The sequence below is a fragment of the Trichophyton rubrum genome (assembly GCF_000151425.1).
Source record: "Trichophyton rubrum CBS 118892 genomic scaffold supercont2.14, whole genome shotgun sequence".
Lineage (NCBI taxonomy): Eukaryota > Fungi > Ascomycota > Eurotiomycetes > Onygenales > Arthrodermataceae > Trichophyton > Trichophyton rubrum.
The window spans coordinates 202570-224385 of record NW_003456415.1 but is presented as its reverse complement, the minus strand read 5'-3'; the positions used below and the strand labels follow the sequence as shown (position 1 = coordinate 224385).

General features: G+C 48.5%; 10 protein-coding genes across 13 annotated transcripts in view; 7 read left to right on the top strand and 3 right to left on the bottom strand.

Moving 5' to 3' along the window:
- Positions 1-1500, top strand: part of TERG_08987 (uncharacterized protein) — a gene marked incomplete at its 3' end in the record, with an annotated part of 2734 nt that extends 1234 nt beyond the window's left edge. The window contains exon 2 of the mRNA XM_047749026.1: positions 108-1500. Coding sequence (XP_047604944.1) covers positions 108-1500 — 1393 coding nt within the window. The remainder of the gene's footprint in view (positions 1-107) is intronic.
- Positions 1501-1555: 55 nt separating this feature from the next.
- On the bottom strand, positions 1556-1936 carry TERG_12685 (uncharacterized protein; the record flags this gene model as incomplete). Its single annotated transcript, XM_047751611.1, has 1 exon — positions 1556-1936. The coding sequence occupies one exon, from the start codon at positions 1934-1936 to the stop codon at positions 1556-1558; it is 381 nt and encodes a 126-aa protein (XP_047607543.1).
- A 3860-nt stretch (positions 1937-5796) lies between these two features.
- TERG_08438 (uncharacterized protein) lies at positions 5797-5988 on the top strand (the record flags this gene model as incomplete). Its single annotated transcript, XM_047748951.1, has 1 exon — positions 5797-5988. The coding sequence occupies one exon, from the start codon at positions 5797-5799 to the stop codon at positions 5986-5988; it is 192 nt and encodes a 63-aa protein (XP_047604943.1).
- A 642-nt stretch (positions 5989-6630) lies between these two features.
- On the top strand, positions 6631-8721 carry TERG_08437 (uncharacterized protein). Its single transcript, XM_003231090.2, has one exon. The coding sequence runs from the start codon at positions 7512-7514 to the stop codon at positions 8466-8468; it is 957 nt and encodes a 318-aa protein (XP_003231138.1). The 5' UTR covers positions 6631-7511; the 3' UTR covers positions 8469-8721.
- Positions 8722-8907: 186 nt separating this feature from the next.
- TERG_08436 (uncharacterized protein) lies at positions 8908-10304 on the top strand (the record flags this gene model as incomplete). The annotated part of the gene is made up of 2 exons (XM_047748950.1): positions 8908-9253; positions 9349-10304. The coding sequence occupies 2 exons, from the start codon at positions 8908-8910 to the stop codon at positions 10302-10304; spliced, it is 1302 nt and encodes a 433-aa protein (XP_047604942.1).
- Positions 10305-11390: 1086 nt separating this feature from the next.
- TERG_08435 (uncharacterized protein) lies at positions 11391-12262 on the top strand (the record flags this gene model as incomplete). The annotated part of the gene is made up of 3 exons (XM_003231088.1): positions 11391-11737; positions 11799-11820; positions 11951-12262. The coding sequence occupies 3 exons, from the start codon at positions 11391-11393 to the stop codon at positions 12260-12262; spliced, it is 681 nt and encodes a 226-aa protein (XP_003231136.1).
- Positions 12263-13110: 848 nt separating this feature from the next.
- Positions 13111-14767, bottom strand: TERG_08434 (uncharacterized protein; the record flags this gene model as incomplete). Of its 3 annotated transcripts, XM_047750574.1 has the most annotated exons (3): positions 13111-13146; positions 13209-13285; positions 13354-14767. In XM_047750574.1, 3 exons carry the CDS (start codon positions 14765-14767, stop codon positions 13111-13113), a joined length of 1527 nt encoding a protein of 508 aa, XP_047607541.1. The 3 variants fall into 3 exon arrangements, with proteins under 3 accessions (XP_047607541.1, XP_047604941.1, XP_047607542.1); XM_047748949.1 differs by having other exon boundaries at positions 13119-13285; XM_047750575.1 differs by lacking the exons at positions 13111-13146; positions 13209-13285 and having other exon boundaries at positions 13286-14767.
- A 718-nt stretch (positions 14768-15485) lies between these two features.
- Positions 15486-15963, top strand: TERG_08433 (uncharacterized protein; the record flags this gene model as incomplete). Its single annotated transcript, XM_003231086.1, has 2 exons — positions 15486-15722; positions 15802-15963. 2 exons carry the CDS (start codon positions 15486-15488, stop codon positions 15961-15963), a joined length of 399 nt encoding a protein of 132 aa, XP_003231134.1.
- Positions 15964-16083: 120 nt separating this feature from the next.
- TERG_08432 (pre-mRNA-processing ATP-dependent RNA helicase PRP5) lies at positions 16084-20160 on the bottom strand (the record flags this gene model as incomplete). The annotated part of the gene is made up of 5 exons (XM_003231085.2): positions 16084-16633; positions 16702-19104; positions 19171-19573; positions 19633-19959; positions 20023-20160. The coding sequence occupies 5 exons, from the start codon at positions 20158-20160 to the stop codon at positions 16362-16364; spliced, it is 3543 nt and encodes a 1180-aa protein (XP_003231133.1). The 3' UTR covers positions 16084-16361.
- A 436-nt stretch (positions 20161-20596) lies between these two features.
- TERG_08431 (uncharacterized protein) lies at positions 20597-21618 on the top strand (the record flags this gene model as incomplete). 2 transcript variants are annotated; one of them, XM_003231084.1, is made up of 3 exons in its annotated part: positions 20597-21070; positions 21141-21452; positions 21508-21618. In XM_003231084.1, 3 exons carry the CDS (start codon positions 20597-20599, stop codon positions 21616-21618), a joined length of 897 nt encoding a protein of 298 aa, XP_003231132.1. The 2 variants fall into 2 exon arrangements, with proteins under 2 accessions (XP_003231132.1, XP_047607540.1); XM_047750573.1 differs by lacking the exon at positions 21508-21618 and having other exon boundaries at positions 21141-21485.
- Positions 21619-21816: the final 198 nt, after the last annotated feature.

The following is a 21816-nucleotide window of genomic DNA, read 5'->3' as shown; positions in this document are numbered from 1 at the left end:
TCGACTATGGAGAAACGAGGCCCATATCCTGCTTATAATTCTACTTTAGCTCCTACCGGATCCCGTACTGGAGCCTCCGTTGCAGCTGACCCAGGATATAATAATAGAGTAGTAATCTCGGGTGGAAACAGTGAAGAACCCATTGTCATCTTTAATCAGGATGATAATGCTTGGTTGGATATCAAGGATTTCTTTTCTGTCTCTACCACCTCTTCAGCCTCTTCCTCAACGATGACTTCCTCTTCCATGACCGTCATTAGCAGCACATCAACACCCACGATTACGTCTGCGCCCACATTCACACCATATCCAACCGAAACAGAAACTTCCTCTACCTCCAGTGACCGAGTTGACGACGTTGTTCCTCCAGATGGTCGTACCTTAACCATAATTGGTGCCACCCTAGGTACTCTCTTAGGTATCGGGGCCATAATCATAATCATCCTACTTGTCCTTGCATGGAGGCGGCGGACCAGCTTATACTGCCAACACGCTAAGGAAAAGCACATGAATTCAGACGATAAGGATAGGTTCAGCTTCCAGGACGCTGGTGTGGAACCTCTTACACGATCAATACAACCGATTGCAAGAGGTCCCGTTCCTTCAACCGATTCCTGGGCATATGTCGCCGGTCAAGTCGACGATTATTCCCGGCCATCCTTAAACCCACAACCGCCGGCGCCGCCGCCAACCAGGGGTATGCCTATATCCGAGAAAAGCCCAAGCCCGCTTCGGGCTATGGAAGCGGCTCAAGAGGAACGGCCTGATAGTGATGTTTATCCTCCAGTTTCAAATAATAGACCTGTATTTGGGGCAGTTGTTGATCATAGGCAAAGTGAGGCTGACGATAGGCTGACGGATGAAGGTTGGAGCAAGTACTTCCAGCGTGACAAGGACAATGGATCGATAAAGTCCCGTGCCTCCTCTGTTGACTCCAAATACTCCAAGTCAGATTACAAGTCAGACTACCAATCAGACTACAGGGGCAGCGGATGGCCTCACGTATCCGCTGAAGTGCCACCCCTAAGATTTGATGGACCACACCCCCTTGGAATGGTCGCAAGCGGTAGTCCTAGCACTGAAACCCCTCCCAAGTGGCCATTCACGCAGCTTCAAGGTATGGCTGCCAAGATATCCAGTGCAGACTCGATTAGCATCAACTCAGACGACTTCTATGATGACCGAAGAGACACGGGGAGGGACACTCTAAGAGACACAAAGAGTGATGCCTTTTCAACAGGTGCGCCTAGCAGCACCCATGACGTGGACCGCTGGGGCAGGGTTTCGAGAGAGCCTCGGGTGCCCAGTAGTAACTACTCGAACAGTGTATACTACGATAACCCGGGCCCTCCACATACTGGGGGTCCGGACCGATATCTGAATCCAATGCATCCTGAAAGTCGTGCTCCCTCCTCATATTACGGGCGTAATACCCGTTCAGCGAGCAGGGGAATACTTAGCTCAGATCTCAGCTGGCTCAACATTGGAAGCAACAGATAAAGGCCCCCCGACCGTTTGTGTCTCTTTTGGACGCACATACACACCCTCTGACGCGTCAATGCCGAAGAACTCTGCAATTACTAGATTGGGATTGGGGCCAACAACTGGGGTCGGGTTTTCGCCTGCAGGTTCTCTGCTTTTGCCTGCTCAACGTTCTCGATTGGGACAGTTGGTCAGGCAAAAAGTATCGATCCAGTTCTGGTATACCCTGAAATGGGGCCGGATAACGGTCGTTTCGACATTCTTTTTCGTATAACCTGCATCTATGGGGGCGAAAGCCGTCCAATTTCGGACTCTGATCACCCCGTCGACCATTGAGGTAGGGGACCCTATTGGCTATCGCCTTTTTTTCAACTTCCATTGTACATGCCCTTTTCCCGTTCGATATTTTGTTTTCTTTTCTTCTCTTGGCTTGCGACCTGAATAAAAAAACCATGGCTCTGCGATCCGGTTTATATGGACCGATTCTCACTCTCAGGTCCCACTGCCTCTTGGCCGTCAATATTTATTTTCATGTATATCCTTTTACCGTCGCGCGCGGCACCAATCGTTTGGTCCCCTTTTCTTTGATTTCTTTCTGTTTCCCCTTTACTTTGGCTCTAACAACATGCATGCATGTAATAATACCCGATCTGAGCCATTTCCAAGGGCAGGATTCCACTCATGATTGATGGCTGTTGAACAGTTTTTGTTGGCTGGATTAATGCGTTGGATATGGTCCATTTCAATCTCATGTCTTCATTTCTTATTCCTCTTATTATTATTCCTCTCGTTCTTCTTTTCACTTGTTGTCTGTTATTTATACCATACCCTGTTTGCTTGCCTGGCATATCAGCAACATCCGTCCCTTCGCTAACTTTCATTCCCCTCATTGTATGTATTTACGGACCGCCCTGCAGTAATATACTCAATGTTCCTCAGCATTCATCATCCCATGGCCAACCAACCCTATCATGTTATAATTTTGGCTGTGGTGCGTTGGACATTACTATCTGCCTACCCCAAGTGCCGTATTTTGAACACTATCGTACAGCCTTACGGAGGCCGAGCCGACACCAACCCTTTTGGAGTTTTTACTTTTTTAATAAACATTTGAGTCACGAAGTGACCTGGAGCATCCAAGAAATGGGTTCCTGAATTGTCTATGGGAAGAGGATAGTGAGAGTCATGCCGGATGCCAACGGTTCAGGGGCTCTCAACTGTTGGCGTTCGCCTAACTATTTTTCATGCAAAACACAAGGAGACGCCGACGCATACATACACATATGCGTATATAGGTAGGATAAATGCACGGCAGTAAGAAAAGGGAAATCATCATTGCTCTTTATGGATAAAAACCACCACATAGACATGCATGTTGATACCCTTATTGATAGCCCAGCCACACCACAGTAGCTGAGGCATTCGATTTGTACGGAAGAAGGAAGGAAAAGAGAAGATATCTCTCCCGGGAATTTCATTTCTTGTTCGATTGACAAATAAGACGCCTCATTTGTCGCCGCTTTTTTTGCACTTCTGACCGTGGTTGGGGGCTAAATGGAGTGCTAAATATAATTGCATGAATGTACACACGGCTTCCAGGGAGCCCCACGAAGATGAGCAAGCAGGCATTTTATTAGGCCAAAGTGAGGGTTTCTGGCGACTCGACTCCTGTTCCTGTTGAGGTATGACTCGTTACTCTCGGTTTGTGCTGTACGGAGTATAACTATCCTAGCAGTCAATAGACTAACTGCGCCGACAAAAAAGGGGGAAAGAAGCCCCTGAAGACCCTGCCTTGCCTGCTAGCAGTGCTTGCATTGTGTCAATCAACGCTGTACAGGGATAAAACTGTTGGCTGTTCCATCTCACCCCGTAACTACTTCTCTCTGGACCAATCTCTAGGCTCTGTTTTATTTATTATTGGCACTAGAAGCGCGCTATCATCCCGCTCTATCGAGGGTTCATGGGCGCCGCTCTGTTGGCTTGTGGAGCGTTCCTGGAACATCCACACAGCGAGCCTCCTAACATAGTGGCATAAGGTGTTTGAGTCTGATACCACACGCTCTTTATTGACTAGCTAGTGACCAGACAAGGTTGCCGGCTGTCGCTGATGCAGTTAATATACTGAACCCGGTTTGATCTGGGCGCTGTTCCCTACCCGCCAGGAAGTAAGCTGACACTCAAAGGGACACAGGATAGTTAGAGAAAGAGAGGATACTGACTTGTCTACCCAGTTAGTTATGCGGCTCCCGCGTCACTCCGTCCTGTCCATGCCAGCTCATACGTTTAATATGGAGAGACAGTCACTCGGAATGGATGCCTAACCCTTGCCGTTCAAGGGTTGTAGATTACGCCGGACTGCAAGCATGCCAATTTAATATTGATTGCCAGGGTATATACGCCCAAGACGGTCTCCCATAGCTGACCAGACATTGGCATAGCATAATTCAACATACTTACATACGCGTGTATATATAGTTGTGGACGCCCTCGGATTGGAGCTTTTCGCGGTCCACATCTGCACGATCAGTTCTGGAAATCTTCCGTCTGAGTTATGCATATAAGTACATCTGTACAGCGTAACGATCCCACATTTCGCCAGGGATTGCTTTGATCTTTTACGCCAGCGCCCGATCCAAGAAACGTCCTAGGGTGCCATTGCATCTCTCCAACAGATACGCTAATCTGACCGAGACACCCCGTCAAATGAGCCTCCCTGAGCATCCCCATCCTCCGCGTATAAGACGGCGGAGACCCTTAACTAGTTAGTGGTTAGCTGACAAGCTTGTTAACTACGTGGTTCCTGCGTTTTTCTGTGGAGAATATTCCAACTAGCTTTGCATGAAAAAATTTGCCAGCATTCTGTCCAACCGCCTGAGATGGAGAAGGGCTCAAATGATCATGCGTTTACGCGTGAGCCAGGAAGTTAAGCCACAGGGGACCAACGACATCGCATTAACTTCCACTTTGAAGACATGGACGAGGCTCGAATGGACGGGTGAAATCCTGCCGGAAAGCAGGAGTCTCCCCGAGCTGCTTGCATGATAAAGCGTAGGGAGACGAGCAGTTAACTAATGAGCTGTCTTGGGCGACAGGATCGTCCTCGCGGTCCGGGCAGTGCTGAATGTCGAGTGGCGGGATCTCATCCATGCAAGCATGATGTCTTTCCAGACAGGATGGCAATGCCCTCGCCCACAGCCGGCCAGACAGGCAAACAGGCAGCCGGCAGCCATGAAGCCGAGGGCCGAGAGAATTTTTGCTACGAGACATTCTCCTCGTGACGAAACTGGGCTTAGACAGCTCGAGTCGGCTCTCTCGTCCTTGCTTAATATCTTTGGCCGCGATTAAAATCAGGGGGTGTATCTGATATCGTCTATTGGGCACGGATGAAGGGGAGAGACTAAGAGATGGGCAAGAGAGAAAAGAAACAGCCTCGAAAAAAACAAAGACGGGTCATCCATCGTGTCTTTAAAGGACGCCTCAATCCGAGACTCGCTAAAGTTGAATATCCGTCTGATTTCTGTTGCCGAGATATTGGACGAAAGCAAAAGGGTGTTCTGTACGGAGTACTGATGAGTCTTCGCCAAAAACGCCCCCGTTGCACAGTCTCTTGTAGGCACTTCCATGCTCCCTGCCTGTTCGACCAGTCTTTCAACCGTTCGATCCGCGAGAGCGACCTGGATGCTACAGGAACGATGAGCAGAGGTACCGTCGACAATTCCGCTCCCTACATATATACATTGACGTGTACGGAGTATATATGCATACATGACGGCGCGAGGCATGGGCTGCTAGTTAGTGAGCGGGCAGGGCTGATGTTCAGCTTCAACGTCAGCTAGGCCACCAGCACCAAGATGGCCCTTGCTCGAGTTTGGGGGCCGAGTGCCTAACTAGAGATCCCACTGCCTTGTCTTCGGTGATCCCTTTGAACCCTCCTCATCATCTGTTACGGAGAAGCGGTCACTCCCCCTTAGCACCACGCTTGATTGCCCAGAGATTCTCGACCGCGCCCAATAGTACCTCGAAGGCGCGCTCTACGCCACCTGAAAACCGCCATATTTACTTATTTGCCATGGTGCAACCCGGACCTGTTGGCTCAGACTGACCATGTGTCTGAAACGTGGATGGCGCAGGCGAGAAGACGAATCACACATGGGAAGCTCGCTATCTAATGCAGTCAGTCAATCAGCGCTTTTTTTTTTTTTTTTAAGGGGGGATTATATTTTCACTCTTGCCATTTTATCCACATTAACTCTACGGAGTACTCCCTCGAGCCATGCGCAGATGCAGTTCTCGAGACGGCGTAGCTGCGCCGTTATGCAATCAGATGTCCAGGACCCTGGACGGCTACAAGCGTCTACCGCTAACCAGAACATCCCATCCCACAACTATGGACCGGGGTATCAGGGAATGGACCAAGCTCGTTCAGCTCGACCAACCCTACCAACAGGAACCCCCGAAAGCCCAGGCAAGGGATTTTGGAAAAAGCAAGACGAAGAAGCAGAATGAGAAGCCGAAAAAAGAAAAGGTGAGCAAAAAGAGAACATATCCAGCCTCGAGTGCTGGGTCCACCATGACAAAGGAAGTACAAAACATCCTTGACTCGTCTTGCATTTCCTGTCTGTATTTGCTTTTTCCCTTAGCAAAGGGGGCCAGAAAATATTTATATCTGGTAGCGATTTACATTAACCCGGACCGCCTTCTTCCCAAAGACTGCTCTGTATACGGTCAATGCAGCAAGCTGGCTCGGATCAAGTTGTCTGTGATGCACCTGGTGGGTGCACAAGCTCCTCTTGGGCTCTCAGGCGCCCCCATTATTACTGATTCTGCTGGTCTGTGGGATCACTACCCATGGCCCTCGCTCCAGGGATCATGTATACCAAGTCCAAAAGAGTTACGGCCGGACCCTGGAAATCTCCAACCTCTTCCAAATATGGAATACCGGTCAAAGATTTTGTACTAGGGCCCGTTTCTCCCTCCTGCTGGCTCCGGTTTTGGGAATAGAGCGTGGGAGGCTTCTTCCCATCCGCTCTCATAATGCGGCCCGGGCCTCGAGATTGGGGTTATCATGAACCTGAATCACCGGAAGCGTGCATGTAACGTCACTATTTCGGTTCGGGTTCAGCAAGTAGGGAAGTCCGCGAGGTGGGGGGGCCAGGAGCTTAAGTACCCTTAAGTCTAAACCGTCTTTGCAAAATATATGCAAAGGTGTAATATTATTTGCATATCGTTTATGTTATTTTGATTTCTTTTACTTGCAGTTTCCATGTGCTATTGGCAACTGCTTATAAGAAAAAGAGAACATAACCTCTACCCCGTTGGCTTGAAACTTGACCCCAGGCTTATCATACTGGAATCTCTGGTCGTCAAGCCGCCTTTAACAAAAAGGCTGATACTTATTTCTTTCTCCCCAGGCTTCTCGTTCCTCCGTGCAGTATATAGTTACAAAAAGCTTTACCCGCTGGCTTGGGCTATACATACATATGTGCATCCTGCCCCCTTTTCTCGTTTATACAAAAGCAAACGCTATAACACCTTTTCATATTCTCATTACTCCCCCAACCTGCACCGAAAGAAGCTGGGGAAAGAAGAGAAAGGCGTCTCTTAATAAAGCTAACAGGCATAACCCCCACCGTCGGTTAGGAGCTTACGTATAAGCCTCAATTCCTACACTTACGCGAAGCTTGTGACTTGTCGGGCCACACCCCACATCCACCATCCTTCGGTCATATCGATATTTTGGCTTCCTCTACCGGAAGTAGCCGCCTTGTAATACCTATACAAGGCTGACGTTCGTATAGTCGACTACGCCGATATTTGACCCTGCGGAACCCCCTGTCGGAGCTCTTACGGACCATTTATATATCACAGCTTCTGCCAAACGCCTTTTCACCCCTTTGTTTTTTCCAAACTATATCGTGGTGAAGATAGACGCTAAAGGAGATAAAATACTTGCTTGTCATTCTGAGACTTCATTCTTTCTCTCTGTTAGCGAGCTCCAATATCCAATCATCCTGTCGACGGCGGGCATTATGTCTAGAGTTCCCGAGAAACAAAGGATGGTTTCAATATTGAACAATGATGACAACCCCTCTTTTGCGGTTCGGCCTTCAAGATCATCCAAATCCAGGCAAGAGCCAACAGGCCACTCTTCACAACTTCACGGGTGGCCGGCATCAGTAAAGGGAAACCCGGAGTCAGCCACCCTTCGTCATGGAGATAGCCGGTCACAATGGAAGGACATGGCATCGTCTTCCGAGTCACATTATTACTCTTACGGACCACCGCCTCACTGCTCCTCGCCTCCTCAGTTTGTCATGCCGCATAACCTACCATATGGATATGACCTCGAAGAAAGGGGGCCTATTCAGCGTGAGCATCAGACAGGAGAACGAGAAAGAGTATCGCCACAATCAAGTTACAGCAACTTTACAGAGTATGCAGCGCCACCCGCTACCAAAAAGAATAAGCATGCCTGTCCTTACGCTGCCTCCCATGGATGCTCGGCTACGTTTACGACCTCGGGACATGCCGCAAGGCACGGCAAAAAGCACACTGGTGAAAAGCGAGTCCACTGCCCAGTGTGCAATAAGGCATTTACCAGGAAAGATAACATGAAGCAGCACCAAAGGACTCATCGCGAATCAGGCATTGATGTTGATATTGACGGGCATGATCAGAATATTTCTGACACCGCATACTCCCAGTCTCCCGGCTCAACTACCGCCTACTTCCCTGCCTACGATACAGAAGTGCCGACTGACCCACGACGTTCCCAATCTCGCCGACACTCAAGCCGCTCCAATACCAGCTATGAGGCTTCTCCTCGATACCTACCCCGAGAGCTCCCAGATCCGCAAGATGCAGAGGATGAAAGACGGCCGCGTTCCCCGGCGTACCGATCTGACAGCATTTCCTCGGGACTAGACTCACTGGCAATTGCATCGACCAAGTCAAGCTATAGCAGCAAACACATACCGAGGAGATGACGCTTACCTTCTATTATCTTACGTTTCATTTCTTCCACCGTTCTTTTTCAACGATGTATTTAACTTTGCCTCTTTCCCCCTTTTCACAGTTTTCAACCCCTGTTCATGGAAGTACCAGGAATATAAACACTAGGCTATAGACAGGAGTCAAAACAGCATCTTTCACTCTCACGATCCGTAGATCGTTCGCTCTCTATCCAAATATCCTGCCCCTGACAATAAACTATTGCTGAACCATGGACCCGGCCCGCCGGAACTGAGTTAGGGTTCGGGTTACACGGGCCACCCCTGCTGATGATGTCATCTGCCAAGCAAAACGTGACATGCACTGAGCCTGCGTTGTATTATTATTGCTTCCGTCTCTCCAAGATTAAAACCAAGCCACAATCACCCACTTCATACGTCACTGGCGCCCAGCGGTGATATAAAGCCGTTGTTGATGGACTCTCGCACGCCGAACCCATCAGTTCTAGCACATAACCGATACCAGCAAGCTCACGACGACACTTATCCCATGGCAGCCGACTACTACAACAACCACCCCTATAGCAGGGCTTCGTCAAGACACCATGGACCCCCGCCCGCGGGGCAGTCCGTGCCCGGTCAAGGCTATGGTCCTGGCTATTATCCGCCCGGTCAGGCTAAAGGTGCACCCTACCTTGAACCCAGACCAAAAGAAAGCGGACGACATAGGCGGTCTTACTCGACTGGAGGAGAAGCCAGGCACCGCGGAAGAAGCAGATATGACGAATACGATGAGGCGCCTCGCCGTGGCAATCATCGCCGTACGCTGCCCTGTCTTTCATCTCTACGAGGAGTTCCAACCTAGTAGTTATCATGGTTGTTCTTCCTATGACCCAAAAGCTAACATTAAAGATAGATAAAACTTCATCGCGCTACACACATTCAGTGTCGCCTCCATCACGGTCACCCAGCCCCTTACGCCCACGGAAGTCGCTTGGTGATCACGCCTTAGAGGCACTTGGCTTCATGGGAGCCATGGATGGATCTCGCAGACAGGGCGACCGCGGGCAACGCCGCCACTACGAATACGACGACGACCATAGAGACCATAGGGGTCATGATCAGCATCGGGGTTATGACAATCATCGTTACGATTATGATGACCGCCGTCAGGACTCAAGCCGTGGCAGAAATTATCACAATACAAGTACCTCATCAGACCCTCGGGCCCACGGCTATAGAGATGATCCAAACAAGGCCCTGCAGAACACTATTACCGCTGCCTTGACTGCAGGAGTACTAGAAGCGTATCGTGCCCGCAACGACCCGGGAGATTGGACTGGTGAGAAGGGGAAGCGTGTCCTAGCTGCCGTTGCCAGCGCTGGCGGCACCGAAAAAGTTCTCGACCGTGGGGGCGCTAGCAAATCTACCAAGAGACATATTATAGAGTCGACACTAGCTGGCCTTGCGTCAAGCCACCTAGTTGGGGGAGAGTCGAGACGACACCGTTCACACTCAGAAAGTCATGGAAGAACTAACACCGGCGCCACTGCAGCACTGCTTGCTGCTGCTGGCAAGAAGGCTTTCGAACACTATCAATCTAGATCTCGTGAGTCTGGAAAGTACGATTATTACAGTGATGATGGCCGGCAAGGCAGGTCTGGGCGATCGAACAGGAAGCGAAGCAAGAGTTTGACAGACTATGTCGCCAAAGGAATGGCTACTTTGGGACTAGACGAGCGAGGCCGTGACAGTGGCCATGGCAACAGCCATCGGCGACACCGAAGTCGGTATAGCAGCCCTCCGTCTGAGTACGAGTATGATTACTCCGACAGACCTCGCCACACAAAGCGCCATCATGACCGGTACTAGCTCTAATGATATAGTTGAACTGTTTTGCACATTGTTTTGGTTACGACATATTTACGAGTATATGCTTATGATGATTGTTTGGTAACTTTTTTTTTTTTGCGATTTCTTTTTGTCCCAGTCAAAATTGTTTTCGGATATGTTGAATGAACCATTATGATTTCCAAACTTATGATAAACATGATATCCCAGGCTCTGAATCTTATACACTCTGCAGCTGATATGAACCCAGAGAGCGAGTAGCTAGATACGATCTAATACGATTACCTCTAGATCCTGAATGTCCATACGAATTTCTAAAACGGTCTCAGCCACGCAATTACAATTAAGCAATGAAGTAAATGACTGCCCAAAGGGAACTGATAACCTTTACGAGCGTGCGGTCTGGCTCCGAGTCAACATATCATTGATAATCTCAATAGCCCTTTAGGGCTTCGGATCACTGTAAACCCGAGTGAAAACAATACATCTGACGCCACAGCACTTACATCCATGTTAGATAAACGTATCATATTCCTCGCCTTGTGACACCTAATGTATACAATAATCGTATATAGAACGGTCCTGACTGGATCCAGTGGCACGACTTATTTCTCTCGCGGCCCTCTGCGTATTGCTTTCAACGTGGTTATGCGAAATCCACAAGCCTGAACATAACTACTTTCCAGCCTAAGGGTAACTAACTCGCTATAACTAAATCTTTGTGATTATTTTTTTAGTCGCAGAATCATGGCCTTGAACCAGGCGGTCATTATTATCAGCCGCATTAAGCAAGCAATCGGCGCTTATTGAACTTGATTCAAGAAAGTTTATTTTGCTTTAGAAACAACTCACTTGCGACGTCACTTCATCTCAAAACAACTTTTCATCTAGTAATAGAGCCAGACAGCACTATCGGCGAACTATCTCCCCTCTATATCATTAAGCCGGAGATTATATTTTCTGGCACAGGTGAAACTCCACTCGTATTCGTTAGCTAGACGGGATGCTTACTATGTTTTGATAGCCACATTTCTCAAGGCAACCCTTATTGGTGACGGTCAATTTGCAGCAAACATCTGTCTTGTGCAGAACGTCCTGACCGCCATAATGCTGCCTATTCCACGACAAGGCTGCAGGTTGAGAACCACTACCAGACTATCGAGAATTCCGTCCGTCCGTCGACTGGATACAGATGGGGCATGCACTACAAATATACCACAAAAGCGGCAGTTATATTCACCCCGCGGTGATGTCACTGGCAGGCCTTTGGCATACGCCCCGATACGCTGGCCTGGATCAACAAACAGTCCTCGCCACAGGCTCCTGAATTCAGGTCCGATGACTGCCAGTGTCCACAGACATTCGTCTCCAGTGTCATATGACCGGAGTTATTCAACGAGCCAGTCATCAAAAAAAGTGACGGTGGATGATTATATTCAAGAAATAGAGGACTTGTAAGTGGACTATCCGAATCACCATCTAAACTGGGGCATTTTAATTGATACTATTATACAGATACGCAATCGCCAAGGATGAGGTATGAACTAGAACTTCCTGGAGTCCCTGTTTTCTGGATACAGCGGAGAACACAGCTGTACATACAGTCACGCTGTTTTATTCCCTCGGTATGAGCTATCTGATGAATCTAACAGTAGTATTGAAATTAGTTAGAAATAGCGTCTGAGTCTACTGCCGCGGCCACGATATATGCTGCATCGGACCGTATATCCATGCGCGAAGCTTTTGATGACCTTAACCATGCATACGGCGCTTATGCCGAGAACAACCCACCGCCAGAAGATATCGGGTCAAAAGATGGGGAGAACCGTACTGGTGTTGCAGACGTGCGTTCCACATCCTACGACCCGACCAATATTCCCGCGGATGTCCGGGCGGAAATCAAAAGAAGAGTTGGTCATAGGATAAGAGAGATAGAGAATGCGGTTAAAAATCTAGAAGAGAGTGCTCAGCACGAGTAACTTTGCTATACATACCTCGGTCGATTATGGGGCGCAGAGTAGATAACTCGTTTGTAAGCTAAGATATGGGTCAGATAGTGATATTACCCTTTGGAGGTCTGTGTATGATGCAAATCAAGGCTGAATCATAGTAGGTGATATATGGCGAAAGTTCCTCGTTTGAAGTATTCAAAGCTAATGTACTATTAGCCCGGTCGAAGGACCATCTGCACCGCTCAGTAAGTCAACTGCGCGGATGAGCAACAACTATTTAGCCTGGAAATCAAGTCACCGAGGTATTATGATTTCTCCAAACAGCAAGCAAGCCTCCAGATTCCAACAAAATCGTAAAACGCAGCCATTATATCGTAGATGTCAGTTCCGCCGAGAAATCCCCGTCATGGTTCCCCAATCTGGCTTGGTGTGTAGCATGATGCTGTCGGATCGTCCTGTGGACCGTCCGAGATCGACCAGCGGCCTGACCCATCGTGAGATGCTGGTTTGTTCATTATGGGATTTGATTCAAGTCCGCAACAGTGCGGAGAGGGTGAAAACGCATAAGCAAAAGGCAAATTATCCCAAAAAAATTCTATAAACAGTGTTCTATATTACGGGTAGGCTAGGAGTGACCGGACTAGCCATTCGCTGCAGTGAAAAAAGGTCGTCTTTGTGAGCGGTCTTTGCATGTCTTTTTAATTGGTCTAGATGCCAGGTTAGTAAATGAAAAATATGAATGTAAGGTATAGGGAGTGTACCTGGTCTAGTAAAACTTTTGGAGCAACCAGGGAATGGGCATTTGTGTCGCCGTTCTCCATGTGCTAGAAGAAAAATCATTGTTAGGAGTTGATTCACTATGGTTCATCGTATGATTACTTACTTAATTTATGGCTTGACATATTAGATGACTATCATCGAACAAAGTTAGTGACGAGCAGCGAAAGAGAGTAAGGGGAAATATGTAGCTTACATCGCCAGTTTCAAAAGTGCAGCCAGGATGTTTACACTTGAACGGTTTCTCTCCCGTGTGTATTCTCCTGTGGGTTTCTAATCCCTGTTAGTATCTTCGTGTTCCCCGGGACATTTCTCATGCTCAGGGAACAGGGATAACTTACTAAGTTCACTGCTATCCGTAAAAGCTTTTCCACATATCTTGCACTTATACGGTTTATCTCCCCGATGGCTACGTTCATGTCTCTCCAAGGTCGCTTGTCGTGCAAATGATTTCCCACATATAGAGCATTGGAAGTTTTTATCTGTAAAAATAGTTAGACATGGTACCATCATACATGGGTGGTCTGGGTTCGAGAGGGTATGGGATAGTTGCATACAATTACTATGTGTGAGATAGTGGCCTTGGAGTTTTGATTTTTGTGAAAAAGGTTCATGCGGACGATGGCAGCCTTCCCAGCAGCAATAATACCCGGTTCCCTTAGCGCCTTCAGTCTGGTTGGCGTGTTCCTGGACAAGGTGTTCCTGAAGAGATTTCGCGTCCGGAAAGGTGATACCGCATACAAGCCCTGAGTCGCCGTTTGCAACCCATTTGCAAATGTGCAGCTCATCACCGCTATAATCCATCGACTGTATGCTAACTTCTCGACTTGTTAGGGCAGTCATTGGGCTTGACTCTAGGCTTAGGCCAGGAGTGGAACGGGTGGAAACAGTAGAATTATTGGTCATGACATCATGTATGAAACCTGCACTGCTTGTTTGCGAATGAAAGGATGGATCGTGTCGGTGCCGCTGCATTTGAGAGGACCACTGAACAATGTCAAAAGCTTTGTCGAGATTCCCCCTTTGGTGAAGGTGATTAAGGTAGGGGTGATGGGTATTATTGTGATTGTTTAGGTTGTTGTTGCACTCGCCTGCGGCGCTGGTCATGGGCCATACGTTCCCTGCATGGTTTGAGCATGGCGTGCCAATAACGGGTCGGGAGTGTTTAGGGTCGATGATTCCGTTGCCGAGTCCCTTTGAAGCTGAATTTATATCCAACGAGTTTATAGATCCAACATGATGAAAATGAAAGTGCGATCGAAGCTTATCGTTGTCGAGGTTGCAATGTTGTAGGGAGGAGACATCGTTGACAGCGGAGGTTGTGGCGGCAGGTGTAGCAGCAGCAGTGCTTTGTAGATCCAGACACCCCCAATTAAGTGGTATGCCCTGGTTGAAGAAGGGGCCCTGATCGAGGGACCTTAGGGATTGTTCACCCTCTGTGACGCAGTTCATATCAAAACAGGCCGTTGCCTGGTTGTTGCAGTTCATGTCGTTGCACTGAAGCTCGGAGCAGGCTGTTGACTTGTCACAGTCCACAAACCCGTCGCATATGGTGGCACAGCCGGGAGAGCACTGATCGTTGTCGCAGCACTCTGTGCCAATACCACATAGATCAAAAGACTGGTGTGAAAAGTCGGCTTGGTTCCAGCAGCTCGCGTCGACGCATCCGGACGACAGCGCAGTGTTGTTGTCGGCGTCTAGGTTCGGCCAATAGCACTCCCAGCAGAATGAGCGCTCGTCGAACTGGTCGGCCATCTTGAGTCCGTCCTTACTTAGTTATATGAATGGCGGTTGTAGTTCGGGAAATGTGCGCATAGCCCGGAGGGACTGGTAGAACTTGGCCGGGCTAGCGAGCTAAGAGCATGCAAGACTGTGGCTGACTGTGTGGGAATGATTGGAGTTCCATCCAGGACTGGAACGTCTGATCGTCCAGTGTCTCGCAAATATATCGGATATGCAGCGAGAAGAAGCAATTTGGACGTTAAGGAGCGACGGGAAAAAGGGCGCTTCTTCTCTGCGAGTGTTATTATTTTTTTAGCCGCGGCCGCACGAGAGAAAAAAAGCGACTACCGCATTTGGGGACCTTGGGAGCCGCGCGCTTTCGTCATATGACCCCGCGGCTTAGTCAGTCGTGACTCAGCAGAAATGAAACTAAGAAAAGGCGGACGAGACGACGAGCGAACAAGCAACACGAAGCCGACAATTAAAACCACGAAAAAACAAGGGAGAGGAAACTCAGCGGAAACACGGAAGAAGGGAGGGCCAGACGGATTTAAGGAGGGCGAGCGACAACCAGCAGACCGCGCGCCCATCTATCTAACTATAAAGGGGAATAGCACGAACGCTGGGAATTCCCCGGGGATGCATCTGCAAAACCTGTTTAGGAGTGTCTGAACCAAGGGCCAGCCGATACACCAAGCCCCGCCGATTGACAGATATATCATACCGCACGCTTCTCGGTTATATTACCACAATGGGGAATATTTGCTCTAAATCGTCAAATCGACCGGACCCGTTTGCGCAGCCTGGGCGCGTCCTTGGGTCACAGGCAGCGTCAACAAAACCTACGCCAGCCAATTCGAGCACACCTCTGATACGGAATAACAATTCCTCCCAGCGGCAGCCGTCAGGTGGGAGGGTTTTGGGAGGTGGCGGTAATAATGCAGATGGAGACGGTGACGCCCGCAGCGCTGCTGCTAGGGCTGCTGAGGTTCGGGCTAATACCCTTATACATACTCCATGCCAATAAGCGACCGCAGACGAGCTGACCTCTGTACTTTGATCAATAGGAACGTGCCGCGAAGCACTCGGCAGCCGGGAAGGGGAAACTAAGCTCCCAGCTCGCAGCACAAAAATCAAGATCCAGAAATGATACGCTAGATGATATAAGTCGGGCTGAAAGGGCAGCAAGAGATGCCCAGAGTGCTGAGGAATCTCGAAGGTGGGACTGAACTCTGTCCCGCTTTACTCCGGACGAAGAGAAGGATTCCCCTAGATTTACAGCTGCTGTTGTATGATTGAACATTCTTTCTTCTTCTTCTTCTTCTTCTTCTTCTTTTTTTTTTTTTGGCGGCTGTTTCGCTTATGATTCAATGATCGTATGATTCAATCTCCGTGTCTATATATTAATGTTCTTAACGATTCCCTTACTGAACTTGAAAATCTATGGGCAGTAAGCAACGATACCTAGTATCTACTTCCAATAGCCGTTTGTTCATCCGCGATGTGTATTATATAATGATATTATTCACTATGGTTAGCCTATAGTTAGATAGCACAATCAACTATGCTGTTTTAGATGATACGGAATATGGTGCTCTGCTGTTGAGACACGAAAGCAATCGCTAGTTTACACCACATTGTAGCGGCCAGACGGCGCCCTGGCATCGCTATCAGCTGCGGCAATAGTGCCCTCCTTTAATAGCCGCATTAGCTCACGCATTGCGTTGGTAACTACCAGCTCTGTATCACCCTCGACAAGAATGTAAAGTTTCGGATTCTCGCCCGGTTGGGGTTCCTTTCCTGCTGGGTAGAAGCTGCCCTTGGTCGTGATTGAAGTCCCAGTTGCTTCCAGTATTTTGGCAACGTTGGTCCGGTTGGTAACAGCCCATCGGGCTTTTTCTATAATATAGTTAGTTATCATATACTTATCTATACAGTTAAATTAATGGGGAAGTGAAAAAACTTACGTGGGAAGTCATTAATTTCGAGGGTGGCATGGAAAGCTCCAGCATCAGGGCCTTTATTATCAATCGGCACACCGGATCTCATGACACCGGCCTTGTTGAGACGAGCATGGATGTCTGCAACAGCAGAGCCTACTTTATCAAGTGTGTTTTTGCCGGCAGACGAGCTTGTATCTTTTTGTGTCCTGTGGACAGTGATTTTCCCGTCGAGGTCCACACCTCCAGGTGTACCCAAAGCTGGAGTTGCGGTGGATGACTGTACGGCCGAGGCAGCTCTGCTGAACAGGTCAGCCTCCTTCTCTTTCTTGTCTTCCTCTTTATCTTCATCTTCGCCCTCTTCTCCAGTTTTATACGTCTTTCGCTCTCGGTTACGAGTAGCGTCACGTTCTTGGTCGAGTCGCTCCAGTCCTTTACCTCCAAATCCGGATCCACTTGCTTTCTCTTTGCCTTCCTTTACTTTATCCAGGAATGCATTAACCATTTTCTGGATCGGCTCAGGAACTGGTTGACCACTTTGCTTGAGGGCTTTTGAAATATCGACTGAATACCGCTCCTGGTCTTCAGTTAGGAATGTAACTGCGGTACCAGTATTTCCAGCTCGTCCAGTGCGACCCGCCCGGTGAACATAGTCCTCAAGATGGTTTGGAGCATCATAATTCACGACAAGCTTGAGCTGCTTTACATCAAGTCCTCGTGCCGCTACTGACGTGGCAATCAGAATTGGGAATATGCCCGCCTTAAAGTCATCGATAGTTGAATCGCGGTCAATTTGATCCTTTCCACCGTGGATCGACATGCAGGGATAGCCCTTGCGCATTAGATCACGTAGCAAGCGATCCGCTGCTTCTTGCCTATCAACAAACACCAGCGTTCGGGCGTCTTCATTCTCATCGTCAGAGTAAAGATTTCCCAGTAATTCTAGGAGACGAACGAATTTGGCGTCATCGTTCCGCACTTCAACAATTTGGGTGATCTCCGGGGCGACAACGCTTCTTCCGCCAACTATAATCTCAATAGGCTTTGACAGGGTCTTCCGGGCCAACGCTTCCATGTTTCGAGGGAAGGTGGCGGAGAACAAAACAGTTTGACGATTGGGCCGAATGTTACCAAGGATTTTCATCACTTGAGGCTCAAATCCCATGTCAAACATACGATCAGCTTCGTCAAGGACCACATACGTCACTCTTCGAAGGTTTGTAACTCTCCCCGAGTTAGCAGTAAGCAAATCAATCATTCTGCCCGGAGTGCAGACTATAATTTCCGCGCCCCGTTTTAATTCCGCAATTTGGTCTTTTATCGGCGCTCCTCCGTATGCACAGACAGCCCGAAGGTTCAAGGCTTTCAAAAAAGGTCTGCATTCCCTGTGAATTTGGGTGGCAAGCTCTCGAGTCGGCGTCATGATAACACTTATTGGGCCTTCCATGTTCTCTAATGGCCGCTGGTCTCTGATATGCCGGAACATAGGGAGAAGAAAAGCAATAGTCTTTCCGGAGCCTGTTTTGGCTACTCCGATTACATCCCGGCCGGACATAATTGCTGGAACTGCCTGAGACTGAATTGAAGTTGGTCTTTCATAGCCGAGCTTGCGTATAACATCCAGGGTTTGTACACCTAGGCCACATTGAGACCATTTCTGAACGGGCGTCGGGACGTCAACGCCTCGGACTTTTATCCCATCCAGCTCTAGGCGTATATTTGCAACCTCTGCTTCGGTCAGACCAGCAAGATCAACAGGCTCGGTGTAGAAGTTCTTTCGAAACGGCTCGTAGTTTATTTTTGAATGGTTAACAGTGGGTATATCTTTTTTACGTTTTGATTTGTTAGCTAACGCGAAAAAGTCGTCTGCTTCTGGCTCAACTGGGTCCATGTTAATGTCATTTTCGTCTCCAAATATTGCTTCAGGTTGTTGGAGCTTTGAGCTAGAGGGTTTGACGCTCTGCTTCGGTGTAGATGTGCTTTGTTTTAAGTCGGACATGAAAGCATCAAGCGGATCAACTTCTTCCTCTGCCTCTGGTTCAGCCGCGTTATCGACCATGGCGATATCATTGGAAAGTTCCTTGGGTTCGGGCTCCTCAGGTTTGTTTTCGTCTGATGATACTTCAGGCTGTACGCGATTCTGTTCACGCCGTTCTGCGGCGGCCCTTGCGGCAGCGGCATTCTCCTCTTCGGTACCGCCATCTTGCATAACAGTGTCATCGTCGTCATCGTAATCACCATCCTGCTGGGTGGTATTGGTTGAAATATCCTCTAGGGACGAGTCAGGGAGTTTTAAAAGTTTTGTGCCCTTGGATTCCTCCTCTCCAAAATTGAGCGTCCTCTTCACGCTTAATTTGTTTGAATCGCTAAGATTTTTGGTCCCTAGGCCAAATCCGCTGACATTGCCTGATGTTTTAAGCGGTACAGCAGCTAAATAAAATATCAGTAATGGGATTCAGTTTCATCAATGGTGCGAAAGGTAGAGATTGTGCTTACCGGGTGAAAAGCCGGCACCAACTGAAGATTTGTTAGCCACAGCACTTGCAGATGAAAGAGTGGAGGCTTCAGACACTTTAGTACTACCAGAAGCCACAGTTGTTTTCTTAAGTTGCTTGGGAGTTGGAGACGGTGTTCTATCCGTAACTCTTGCTGTTCCAGCAGGATGTGAGCCGGCGGTCGGGTGTGTCGAAGTGGTAGTCGTGGTTACACTGCGCGATAAAGCAACTTTCTTGTCAATTTCATCAAGAATGCCTCTTGGTCCACTTGCGGCAAGCTCATTTTGTTTTCGTTCACGTTCTGCTGCCTGCTTCTGCTTCCATGCCTCCAACTTTGCTAGTCTTTCAGCCTTCTTTTGTTCATCAGTTTGGGCAGGGGTTACAGTAGATGCCTGCTTGGAAACCTGAACTAAGTTAGCGTAGCCCTAGATAAACAACACAGCCTGTATGGTATATGACATACCTCACGAGACTTTCCGCTAGACTCCCTCGTGCCTCGATCCCTACTATCCCGTCGAGAAGCACGTCTGGAGTCAGCGGAGCCATCCCTTCGTCTACCACCCCGATCACGAGAATCATCTCGTCTGCTACGGTAGGCTCTATCCCTGCTCCTGCTTCGATATCTGTAGCCACGACTATCTTCTCGCGAACGAGAACGGTACCTAGGACGTGAACGGCTTCTTCTGGGGCGATAGGATGTATTGTCACGAGAGTCTCGAGTATCAACAGAGCGATCTCTATGTCGGTAGAGGTCTCTATCCCGGTCCCGGCCTCTGTCACGATGGCGTCTCTAGAACAGGGAAATAGCAATAGTTAGTAAAGCTATGTCATAAAGGAGACAGGACAAGCTTACCTCGGGGCTGCGGGACCTCCGATACCCCTTCACATCATGGCGTCTGCTCTTATCGTAATTATCATCGCCTCTCCGGCTTCGTTTCGATGAAGAATACGTGCTGCCTACAGGTGATGGTGAGCGAGTATCCCTGGCCATGGTCAACTGGCCGAAATCTAACTTTTTATATTCCTTTTCTCTGGTTTGCCGTAGTCGAATGAACCACAAACTGACGGCTCAGAAGGGACAGCACTTAAAACAAATACCAACTGTCAAGACAAGGCGATATCATGGCCGTCTAGACGACCTCGATGTTGCGAATTCCACTTTTGGCTGTAAAGTGGATGTTGAGCTTGAAGTTGCAAAGTTGAGGAATCGATAAAAAAGAAGCAAAAAGTTTGATAAGCTTAGTCTGCTTATGTAAGAAACCAAAAGAGGTTTAGCGCCTTCTAACCCAAAACAAACACCTGGATATCAAAATAGCGAAGCTCAAAGGACGGGTCAAAAGACAGGAAGCAAGACGAAGGAGAACAAGGCTACCGACAGTTTATTAATTCCCTGGACTTTGATCGCAAGCGCCTCTTGAGCTGCCACCATGGTGTTCAAGCTTGCTCAACGCGGACAATTTGCGTTTCGACGCTTCAATAGTCGCGTGCTTTACGTACCCAGTTCGGGACTGCGGACTGAAGTCATTGCCAGCTCCTTCGCGGCAAGGCCCAGTATCGAAGGCCTCTTTCGGTCGTTATCCCTGAGCAATTCGTATGTCACCACTGCCGCCAAGCCAAAAACCAAGGCAAACAAGACTGTACAGAAGAAGAAGGCTTCTAAGAAACCTACTCCTCCTCCAAAGCGCGGCCGCCCTGGGAAGAGTGACAAGGAGAAGAGGGCTGAAGAGAAAAAGAAAGAAGCAAGGATTCAAGCAAGGGAGGACCTGGAGAACCTCAAGCAGGCTGCGCTGACACCCCCTAAACCTCTACCAACCTCCAAAATCGCGATCTTTTCCACTGGAAAGGGCCCTCTTGCGGAGTCGGTGAAGGCATTCAAAGAGATATCTCAATTCCATGTTGACGTACGTATCCGGATTTATATAATGCGCTGGCCGTTTCCAAAGTGATTCAATAAACTAATGCTATGTGTAGGAGCTTGCACAAACTGCTGAAAAGAATGCAGAAACCAACCGACACAATCTTGAACAGTGGATTGAATCCCACACTCCTCTCGAGATAAAGAATGCCAATGCTGCTCGCCGCAAGCTTCGCCGCATCCTACCGAAGAAATCTAGACTTTATAGCCCAATCAAAGACGACAGGCAGGTAAAGGGGCCACGTAACGCTTACCTGCTCTATTCTCTCGATATGCATAATAGCGGAGAGCTCAGACATCTATCTGCTAAGGAGCGGGTAGCTGAAACTGCTCGCAGCTGGAAGAATGCAAGCGAGAGTGAGAAAGAGGTAAATATTTCTCCCTTCAATGTGACATTTTGAAAATGACTAACAACAGGTATAGAAATATAAGTCTCTCCAGGAGGAGGATCGAAAGAGGTACATCAACGAGTACAAGTCGACCTATGGGGAAGAACCCAAGCTGGTGGAATCAAGTGATGCTGAAGATCTTTAATCGTCGTTTTCTTTCCCTTCTATTATCGTTCCATGACTTGTTCTACATACCTCTCCTCTTATTCCCTGTACCAGTGTTTTGGTTTTCGCCAGCTTATTAGTCGTCACTGTCCTTTTTCCTATCGTCCTGTATCTTCACTGTTACGGTTGGTTGTGGTTATTTCTCATTTAATGTATTCTACCCAGACTCGGCAATGGT